General features: G+C 43.0%; 1 protein-coding gene across 3 annotated transcripts in view; it reads left to right on the top strand.

Annotated features, from left to right (window-relative positions):
• The first annotated feature begins 10,429 nt into the window (after positions 1-10,429).
• SYT14 (synaptotagmin 14) overlaps positions 10,430-11,407 on the top strand; it is an 88,717-nt gene continuing 87,739 nt past the window's right edge. For all 3 annotated transcript variants that reach the window (XM_088161210.1, XM_014887414.2, XM_088161209.1), the window contains exon 1: positions 10,430-10,516. In XM_088161210.1, the coding sequence (XP_088017336.1) occupies positions 10,504-10,516 (13 nt within the window). In that variant the 5' untranslated portion in view covers positions 10,430-10,503. The remainder of the gene's footprint in view (positions 10,517-11,407) is intronic.

Here is an 11,407-nt window from a genome sequence, read left to right as displayed (position 1 = left end):
CAGTGAGCTGAAGTTTTAGTATGCTGACAAAATGAAGCAGGTTAATTTTATAAAGCTGGTGACAATGGGAGGAAATAATCCTAATGGGCATGTTTTATAAGTGAGGGAGGATGAGAAAACAAAAATCTCTCACTGCTTTTATTTTATCAATAATCATCAGGTACCCTAGCTACATACTATTCTTTTCATCAACCGAGAATATTTTGTGGTTTGTTGCTCATCACGTTGTCAGAATGTAAGCTCCAAACTCTGTTGCCTGTGCTGTCATGGAAGCAAAAAACTTCCATGTAAATGCTGGCTGTCTAACCTTGAGCAGGTTTGCCTCACCTGAGAGAACTGTGCTCTGTGCCAAAGAAAAGGTCCAGCAGGAGTAGCCTTTTAGATGGATTAAATGATGGCACTGGTCTGCTAGATCAAATATGCTGGATTTCTGTTTGTCAGTGCCTGAGAGCAACGTTAGAGTTTAGTGGCAAAGGCTTTCCATGCAATGTCAGGCCCCATGTGCCATCACCTCTTACAGTCTGCATAGTAATTAATTTAATGTAAGTCTGTGAATTTAAGTTCATTAATTCACTTTGTTTATTAAGTGACAGCTCATGAATTGTGAATCTTACTGACTTTACCAGCTAAATGAGTAAGTACTTGCTTCAAACCATACTTTAGGCTAGAGATATGTAACAGAAATACCAGCATACTTTTAATAAAAAAATATTAACCCAAGGGAACTCAGCCACCAGAAACACATTGCTGATTATGACATCTGTTTGAAAATAAATTCCCTAATGGCTTATGGAAGCAACTTTTCCACAGAGAGAATGAGCAAAGGCAAATTGTTTTACAATGGTGTCAACTTCCATATTTTGAATTGCTTGGTATCAATGTCATTGTGTTATCTATACCTTGAAATATAACTTGAAATGTTATATAGTACATAGTACACCTAGCCCACCCAATAAGCACAGGGCCCTGCTTCAGGGAACACTGATCCTCAGCCTCATAAAATGCTTGTAAGACATTTGTCACACTCAAATTGCCACCAGGTGGTACAGGAAAACCCATACTGTGTCCCTGTAACCTGTATAGTTCTCCAACATGTTCCCAGTAGACTTGTCACCCTTAACTACCTCTTGTACCATCATAACCTGCCCAATGGCATGCAACACCTACCCATATATCAATAAATGCCATGAATACACACTCTGGTGGACTGCATGTAGCTCTTACCTTATTTGAGACATCTGAGTAGGAAAAAAATCGTGGCTACAGTGATGATGTCATAGGACCACAGAAGCAGTTCATGAGATAGAAGAAGAACCCAGGACCATACACAGTGTGGAGACATCCAGGCTGTGCCAACAGACCCCAGAGACGTGTCCCTGGTCCTGTTTTATCGAGCAATGTGGTTACAGCTTCTACATCACTGTAATTTGTCTTTAAAATAAGGGAAACTTTATTTTATTACCTTGCAATAGTATTGAGTGGGTTGATACAATGAAGATGTAATCAAGGGACTTGACTTCTCTTTGACTAAAATGTTCTATTATGCAACAAGTGATTAATCTCATTAAATAACTTAAAGGAGGGCCAGATCCTGTGCTAAACTGTAGTGATATAATTCCAGGGGAGTACTTTTCTCTTTTGGAGAGTCACATAGGCTGGAGTTGAAAGAATACTGGGAGCAGGTTCAAAAGAAACACAGAGCCAAAGAATGACCTACCAAGGGCAAAAATGTGTGTAGAGGAGAGGAAAAGGAGCACACAGATGATAACCAGCAAAAAGGAACCAATGACTTTGGGAGAACTGGCAAAGAAAATGGTGGTAGAGGATACTGCTTTCACTTGGACTGAAAACGTTTTTGGGAGCCAGCAAGAACTGCCAAGGCAAAGTAATTGTGTAGATTGGGATCAGCAGTGGAGGGGATCCAGACGCAGAGCTCCAGCTCTCCATGTAACTGGAAATAATGAAAAATAAGTTTAATATTGGAAAGGGACAAAGAAGGCAGAAAGTTAGACAGCTGCTGCCTCACAGTTTAAAAAAATATTATAGTGATAAATCCAGCTCAGTAATCTGGGATGTAAGATAAATATTTTTGAAGTTTCATGGTGGGTTTGTGAATATTTTTCACATATCCTTTGCATTTTCCATTACATTTTTTCCAAAGGTACTTGTGTATCTACCTCTCTTAGAAAAGCCGTGAATACTAGAAGGTCATTTAACACATGTGAAATGAAACAGTTTTATTTTAAGATGTCTGCATCAAGCTTTTTGAAAAGCAGAGAAGTTAACATAAATCTTTCTGGGAAAAACATTTAGATAGCTGAAGTAAGTTTATGACTAAGTCAAACTCACACCAAACAGAAATAGAGGTTTTAAAGCCATATGACTAATATCCTACTGCCCCTTCATATGGTTCCCTACTCTACAAACACAACTCATCCTTCCCCTACCAAACTAATCTTGCTCTAGTGCCATCATGCCCTGGAGGAATCGTGTTTACTTATCTACTCTTCTAGGATAGAAGATATTTCTCCATGGACAACCTCCCCATCTAAATGTAAGTTTTCAGTATTCAAATCCTTTATTACCATGGAGTATCAGTAGGATAATTAAGGAGGTCAGACTGGAATATACATCACTTTATTTTTTCTAATGGAAGAAGCTGGGTCTTAGAGAAGGAGAAAGCAGGTTGATCAGATTTAAAACACCTTGTTTTACGTACTTGAGTAGGAAATTAACTTCAGTTTAGTTTGTTACCAAGTCGGGTTTTTAAAAATAATTTCCGCCTCTGTGAAATTCTCCATTTATAAGTATTTGTATTTCAGAAATCTTTGTGAAAGTTTCTGCTAAATTAAAGCTAAATTCCAGACTGGAACTCGGGCAGTTTTTGAAAGCACGTGCTTAAGCTAACGAATACAAAATGGTTTTAATGAACTAATTCAGTAGCTTTTTATTAATTACCTTTAAAATGTAGATTAAGCCTGAGTCCTTCATATACATAATACTTTGTGATTCTACAGCTCTTCTGCAGAATTCTTAATCTTGATGTGGTTGTATAGAAGAGCAACCTTTAAAAAAATCAGCACTATACTTCCAGTTTACGTATAATTTGATTTTTTTCATGGAAGGAAGCCTTTTAATAAGGCAATAGAAATGTAAATCAAAAAATGCATTTAAATAGGTTCCTGCATTTAACAGTGACTTTAACAATTCTGCAAGTCTCATACATTTTTAGTAAAAAAATTTCCTTAGATTCAGAAATGTCATTAATGCATCAATAGAATATTTGTGGTGCCATCAGAATGAATGACATATTCTGGTAGTTATTTTAAATGTAAGAACAGAATGTATGTTCGGAAACAGCATTAAGAACAGCTCTACTAAGTCCAAAAATCAGAGATGATCATATGTTGCTGTATGACTTTGAAATATTTTAAATAATTAAAAGGCAGACTAAAGCTTTTGTCCGTAAAAAGAAACATTAAATTAGATGGATGCAGCCTTTTGAACCCTTATTTCTTTCAAAAATATTTTTACAATGCTGCTACTGGGGAGTAAGTTCAGTGGGAAAGGAAGTAACAAGTACTCCACAGGCTTGAGCTCTCAGCTGTGCAGGAACACATACAAAACAAGTTTCTGCAATTAGAGAGAAATGAAATGCGGATTATATACTTAGCACAAGCCACCCAGCAGGAATGGTTAAGGATACAATTTCGTTCCAGAGAGACCCTAAGAGGTCTGGCTGCAGCTACAGCTTTATCGTTGCTAAGGGGACAATGTTTGTCAAGCACTTTCTTTTGTTGCTAGACACTGTCGCCCTCCTCTACAGGGATCAGCTTCGCCTCCTTTACATGCAGAGCAGCTACACAAAAGTACTCGGTGCAATCCAGGAGCGGCGGCTTGAGCGAGCCAGGTTACAGGTGGGAGGGCAGAGAAGCAAAGCACGGAAGCAGAGAGAGCACTAAAGGCAATTAGAGGGAGATGAAGAGGGAGAGCGAAGGAAGCTGTTTCATGGCAACAGGAGTGACTTTGTCAAGGTTAGCCAAGTACAGCAACTGCGGGTAGGTTTGGCCAGGGCTAGTCAATAAACCGGGACTGGCATCCATGCTGTGGGTAACTAACACTGTAAACCACCTTGTGAATCTCTTATCACTTCCCCTTCCTTGGGAGCGTGATTAACTCCCTGTGCTGACACCACCACCTATGCATGCACCACTTTTCCGAGCTGCCTGGGCCACAAGGAAGAGAATCTCTCCCACTCTTGGATTCGCAGTGCCAGTTGGTGAGCAACCAGCTTGAAGAACACCCTGACAGGAAAACTTCTGTACTGTTCAAGAAATCTGAGATTTAAATGTTTTAATAACCAACACTGTGACAGCTTTAACTCTGCCTCTATGTATGCTGTGGTTTTACAGCTTGTCACAGCTGAGTCTCTGTTCACACCATTTGCAGCCTCTCCTCTCTATCAGATGAGGTTGTGACAGCAAGGTCATTCATTTTATGCTGGCATGAACCAGGCCAATAGGCTGTTAGCATCCAGGACCTTGTTCTTTCTAAAAATAGCCCTTCAGGAGAACTAGATCATATCTTTCAATTCCTTTTTAATATTTTAAGTATGAATAACGGAGATTGAATTTGATTTTGTTCCATGGTATTACCTTTGATGGCTTTTTGATGAAGAAGACCTTCTCCATCAAAAACCTAGGTGTGGCTTTCTGAATGGCTGGCAGTTCATACTATATATGTGACTGTTTGCATATGACCGTTTTATACTATGGCTTCCCTAATTAGATATTCATGTAACTCTTCTGTAGGAAAGTACAGTAATCCCCATCCGTTTGTGTGTTGGGATATTTGTATGCAATACCTGTCTTGGCAAAAATACAGGGTTTTTTTGTCGGAAATTTGCATTAAAATGTATGCTTTGTTTTTTAAGTGTAGCTCAATGGTTCATTTTTCATATTTTGCTGGAGTTACGGATGCCATTTGCTTGGCTTTGAGATTTCTAATGTTATTTCCCAAGCAGATTAGGCTTATGTGAACATGTTCTCTTTGTCAAATGCTTCTACCTGGGAAAGCTAAGGGAAGCCTCAGCTTAGGAGCAGTTGGTCAAGTTCATCAAGACCCCAGAAATATTTAGGTTCCTTCCAGTTTTGGGGAAACTAACTTCTGTGTAGAGGGAAGAGAATGAAACTAATGCCCTCATTGAAGAAAAAGTCAGGAGAATTGAGCAATTATGACAATTCATCATTTGTACCTTTCATTTGACAGCTTCTCAGCCATTCAAACAGCCTGTGCCAAGCTCTGGAATAATTGCAACATATCCTGTTAACACTGGGAACGTAGCAAAGGACAACATGGGGATAACCTAGAGGTGTCCCACCGGGAAGGGATGGAGACAAGTAGTACAGAACTACAACTGCAGGACACCCACTTCATTAGTTCAGCTTCTCATGGAAAAGTTGGCATGTCTGAATGGATTGTGCATGAATTTGGCACATGACTTTATTTTGCACACTTTTGGTTTACCACTGCTGTAGTTTGTGTGAGCACATGTGGTCAGTGATTGGCACATTTCTTTGGAATTGCATTTAATAGTCCTAGCTGTATCTTCATGAGGTTTTTGTTTTGGAGCAGTGCAAGGCAACACAGTGGAACAATATTAACTTTGGTTGCTTGAGCCAGTTAAGATTTTTACAAGAAGACCAGTAGGAGTCATTATGTTATTCATCCAGCTCTGAAGTTTGCATGTGACTTATGGCAAACTGGGCATCCACTATAATTGTTGTTTATGTTTTCAATTTTTATTTCTGTAGCAGATGCATTACCCATGGATTAACAACGTGAATCTGAACAAAAGTCTTTCCATTTTGATTTAGCTCATAGGATATTTTCCAACTGTATCCCAGTTGGAAATCTGACCCTGTGGAGTCCCAAATTTGGCAGAAGGAAGGTGCTGCTGGAAACACTATTTTCCAATTTCTCAATCATTTATTCTTGAATATGTAGTTACACATTGAGTATTATTTGGCCAAATTATTTGCTTCAAGAGTCAGGTTTATGTTTCTTTTCCAGTAAGTGGAGACTTGATGTATCTGGTGTCACTCTTACCACATGTAGCTCTGCAATTTCCAGAGGGTTGTCTTTCCTATCTTTCAAAAACTATGAGAAGCTAAATAAGAGTCACAGGTTATTTACTTAGTGCCAAAAAACTTGATAATGCAAACCTTAATATTGAAAGGTCAAGTATTTAATGTCCTAATAAAGAACATTGTGCATGCAAAACTAATCTGATTGCAAATCTGATTGGCAGCGTTCACAAAATTGCTGCCAAAAATCCTTACGGGAAGTTGTAAACTGATATTCCAAATCAATTAGGACATAGCACTGTATTATCATTTTTAGCCATCTTTTCATCTGCTGGAGTAATAATTTCTTTGGAGATCTTCCATGAAGATGTTTCAGAGGTCGTGTTTTAACTTCAACATTATGGGTTAGAGATTTTGTCTATTTCACTCTTCACTTCAACATTGCTGCACGAGGGTTTTTTGCATTCTATAAATAATCTGCAAGGAGAGAACACCCTGGAGCTGTGTATCATTGTGCTTCTTGCTGGGATTTTTTTAAGGCTCCTGGTCAAAAAACCAGAATTTCAGTTTTGTGGGAGTTTTGATCCCTTCTTTAAAAATCTATTTTCTTCCCAGATTGAAATAGAACCAGAGAGAAATACACAGGCAGGTGTGGCTGCATGTGCACAGTCTTGGAACCCCCTATTAAGGGAAATTTCAACACAAGACTGAGTTTTCTAACTGAAAGATTTTATATAGATAAGATCAAGATATTTCATTTTAATGTCATTATTATGTAAATATATAATATGAAGCTATTAAAAGTCTTGAGATTAAAAGGTTATGTCTGAAATGCAACACCTTGGATATTTTGCCCTCTTTCTCAATGGCATTTCAGTGAAATCACTGTATCTACAGCTGAATGAAATTGCAACATTCCACTGGAAAATTTACATCCAGCTCTTGGAAATTTTCTTCCACTGTTTGTTCAATCGTGAACTCATTTTGTTCTCATCGTGACAATTATAGATACCTTATCTGTCTGGCATCTTAATTAGCAGATTACTAATCTAGGGCTTCAACCTTTCTGGTTACTGATAGTCTGTGTTTTCTAACACTTCAGTTAGTCTTTCCATTCATACATGCCATGGTTTACATATATTCTATCTAAGTTTTCATGAAGCACAGACTCTTAAATGATATCTGGTTTAATACTATGATTATGGGTAAAATAGAAGAGAAAATCCAAAAAGGTCTGGCAAAGATCAGGCCTTAAATGGATCGTTAACGTATTTCTCCTCCTAGGGCACTCAGGACAAAGTTTCCAGTAGCTTTTGGCTTTAATTGCCAAAGTGGCTTCACATCAGCGCAGTGAGAGAAGTTTCTCCTGTGTAGGTAGTTTGTTGAAAAGTTTAGGGTTTATGGGATTGAATTTATCCTGTATCTGTCAGACAGTTGCATTGCTGTCAGCAAATCTGTTGTCACAATAGGTTCTTCCCTTTGACAGGGAACTCTCGATAACCTGTAAATCGCTTGTACATTAAGGATTTATCACCATTACTTAAGGTCTGGAGTTGAGCTGTAGCATGTTTGTGTGCAGCTGTGCTATTCTGCAAAGGGCATACTTGGGGGATCACATGTAAATGCTTCCAGCAGAATGAATTGCCCACTGGATTCAGTAGAAAACATCCAAACTGGCCAGCTGTGCTTCTTTTGTGCAGGGAATGGATGAAGCTATGGCTTACACAGTCTCAATTACACCATAGGAACAAAACTAAAATAGTTGAATTTTGGAAGTTTGTTCAAGATTTTTCCCTCCTGGTAACATTGAAAAAAAAAATGAGACTGTTATGGTGGTGGGCAGGAGTATCTGCTGTTTGAATAAAGCTTAGAAATTTTAAACATGTACTTGTGAAACTTAAGCACAAATAGAACAGATTTGATTCAGCATAGCTCCAAAAAGTCGTGTTTTGGTTCCTTACACATACATTTCACACCATCTCTTTGTTGATGTGGAATCATGTTTGTCCTGAAACTGTTTTTCCAAACTGAGCTCTTGTTGCTTTTGTGGAAATTATGTGTTTCTTTTATGTTTTGAAAACCAACCCCCTGAACCAAGAATTGCAGTCATTACTGTCATTAATTCACAAACACAGGTTCATTTCTCGTCCTCAAAAAGAGTTTGTCCAATGACATGAACTTCTGCCTCCTATTATGGTAATTGCATACATGAATCATGGAATCATGTAAGGCTCTCCAAAAATTTTGGATGACTTTTTAAACATCTCAAAAACTATATGCTGGATTCTGTATGAGTGGATGTCTGTGCTCTGGAAAGATTTGATGACATCTAACTGGTAGTTCCTTCATACCGGGGATGCTGCCAAAAGCACGGGCAGAAATAAAATCAGTGCAGAGAAGAACAATAACTCTATGTACTTGATCCCACAGGAATCTTCATTCCCTTACTCAGTACAGTAATATCATCAGAAAGATGGCCATCAACACAAATTGTACAGAAAGCTTAGGGGCTGGAACACTTTCTAGGAGCAGGAGAGCCGAGGAAAAGGCATGGAAGGAAGAGGAAGAACAGCAAATCATCAGGGTATTTGAGGTAAATGTCAGTGTTGGTACAGAGAAATATATTTGCCATTAAGCTCTGCTGACATTTTCTCTTTGAAGATCTTTTTTACAGTTGGTTCTGGTCTGGACATATGTCTGTCATTTGGGACTTGTGTTGTTCAAGACAGCCATTTTGCTCAGGCTGGCTGTGCTTTTAAATGCCTAGCTTTTAAGTTTCCTTTTTCTTGAGGTGAAAAACAAATTTGAGAAAACACATTGATTTTTCTATATGACAAAAGAATTCTGAAGGCTGTGAGGCTGAAGCGGATTAATGCTTCCAGGATTTGAACAGTGACTAAACATTTGGCAGAAAGATGACACTGGTACAAAAGGTATTCCTTCCTACCATCTTGTGAAACTTCTCCTATTTTTGGCCAGTTTACCCATGTATGAAAAACCTGTTTGCATGTAGTAACGTGTTTCTTTATAGCTCCAAATGCTACCAAGACTCTCTGTCACAGTAACAGAATTTTACGTACATCCTACATCCTGTAAAATATTACAATATAAAATCCATAATACAGGTCATTTGCTCTGCTGTTTTCTCTCTTAGTTGCAGGAGCCATGCACGGTTTGCCTCAGATGTCCTTCTGGCTCCTTGTGGTAAATGCTGTAGGGCCTTGCAAAACCCTGTCCTCCTTCTGCCATTTCTGGGAGGTGAGGAAGAGAGTTTAGAAGAAGGATGTCCTGGCTGGGACAACAGCTGCAGAACTCCAGGGAAAGAGAGGCTGGTACAAGTGCAAGAGAGCTGAGGAAAAGGCACGGAAGGGAGAGGAAGAAGCTGTGGCGGGTGGGGCAGAGGAAGGAGCGGCGACAGAGGCTCCAACACCTCTTGACCTGCTCCAACAGCTCCACAGCCTTCTTGGTATTCTTATGTGGTGTTCTAGGTGTGTTCTCATGACAGTGGAATAGAGGGGGAGAATCCACTCCCTTTAAGCTTACCTCCAAAAGACAGTTTCAGCATGCTATTTCAAAAGAAAGGGGAAAAAATCCTGGAAAAGACAATCTGTAGAGTCAGTACTTGAGCTGCCACAAGCAGTTTTGTGCAGTTATGGATGTGATTAGTTAATTCAATGAACCAAGCTGCTTTTATCACAACCTATGCGTGTTTGAGGTCACTTGGTCTGTTCAGCCCTGGAGGAGACTGACGGGAGATCTCATTGCAGTCTCCAGCTTCCTTACGATGGGAAGAGGAGGGGCAGGCACTGATCTCTGCTCTGTGGTGACAGTGACAGGACCCGAGGGAATGGCCTGAAGCTGTGTCAGGGCAGGTGGAATTAGGTTGGAAACCCAGAGGTTTCCAATTGGGCACTGGAACAGCTCCCCAGGGCAGTGGTCACAGCACCAGCCTGGCAGAACTCAGAAAGCTTTTGGACAATGCTTCAGGCACACGGTGTGACTCTTGGCGTGTCTTGTGCAGAGCCAGGACTTGGACTCGATGATCCTTTTGGGCCCCTTCCAACTCAGGGCATTCTGTGATTCTGTGAAGCACGGCTTTGCTGTCGCTTTGTTCCATCAGAGCATTGGGTCTTATTTCAGCCACTCGCTTTGGGAAGGAAACCCAGGGAGCAGCACGCTGGGAAGCGGCGGAGCATCCCTCGGCGTGCAGCCTCGGCCGCCGGGCCCGTGAGGGGCTGAGGGCGGGGCCGGGCGGGGCCGGGCGGCGGCGGAGGGAGGGGCGCGCCCCGGCCCCGCCCCGCTCACCTCGCGCCCCGCCCCGCCCCTCCCGCCGCTCCCGCCTGGCAGCCGCGGCGCCCGGCAGCGCCTCTGCTGCGTGCGCTCCCTCCGCTTGGTACGGCCCACCCCGCCGGGGATCATGGCGATTGATGGTAAGTAGGCCAATAACGGGCTCCTCTCTCTCGCCCCGAACCGCTCCCCTCCCCCAGCCCCCTCCTCTCCCTCTCCTCCCCCGGGCACGGGGAGAGGGGCGGCTCCGGGGGGAGGGAGGGCTCCCACCGCGGCGGGAGGTGGGGGCGCACCGAAGCCGAGCGGGACCCCAGCCGAGCAGGGCGGCGGGGGAGCGCCTCCTCTGCTCCCCGTCCCCCTCGGCCCGGCTGCGGGGGGTTACGGGTCAAGGGCTCTTTGGTGATGGGGGAGAGGTGAGTGTGGTGCTCCCTCTTCCCATCCCCGTGCCCAGGCGCCGGGCGGGGTAAATAAATCCCTGGCACGGTGGCCGGCATCCTTCCTTCTCCTCCTCCTCCTCCTCCGCCGCCGCCTGCCCCGGGGATGCCGGGCGTGCGCCCGTGGGCGTCGCGGAGGGGACCCGAGGAGGACGGAGCCATCCCTCCCCCGGTGCCGTGAGCCGCCCTGGCTCCGGCGGGGAGGCGGGGGCGGGCGGCGCAGCCCCCAGGGCCGGGCTCTGCCGCCCCCCGGGCCCGGCTCTGCCGCCCCTGCCCGCCGCCGGGTCCGGACCGCCGGGCCCCCGCACCCGGGCCGCGAAGGTCGGTGCCCGAGGTGCGCAGCCCTGTCCACCCTCCCCGCAGGGACTTTGCCAACTGCTCTAAAACTCGTTGTCACTCTCCTGGCCCCGGAGTCTCTGAAAACTGAGTCCCCAGGCGAGGGATGCTCCCTGCTCTCCGCTGGTTGCTGGGCGCTAACAGGCTGCACAGGAGCTGCTGTCCGCAGATCTTTCTAGTCATCACTTAGAAACAACAACAACAACAAAGGAGCGAGATGTACTAGACACTTGTTGGGTTTGTTTGGAGATGCTCATCTTCAAA

Source organism: Sturnus vulgaris, chromosome 3 (assembly GCF_052056855.1).
Source record: "Sturnus vulgaris isolate bStuVul1 chromosome 3, bStuVul1.hap1, whole genome shotgun sequence".
Classification (NCBI taxonomy): Eukaryota; Metazoa; Chordata; class Aves; order Passeriformes; family Sturnidae; genus Sturnus; species Sturnus vulgaris.
Note: the sequence above shows the minus strand (reverse complement) of the source record. Positions and strands in the feature narration are given on the sequence as shown.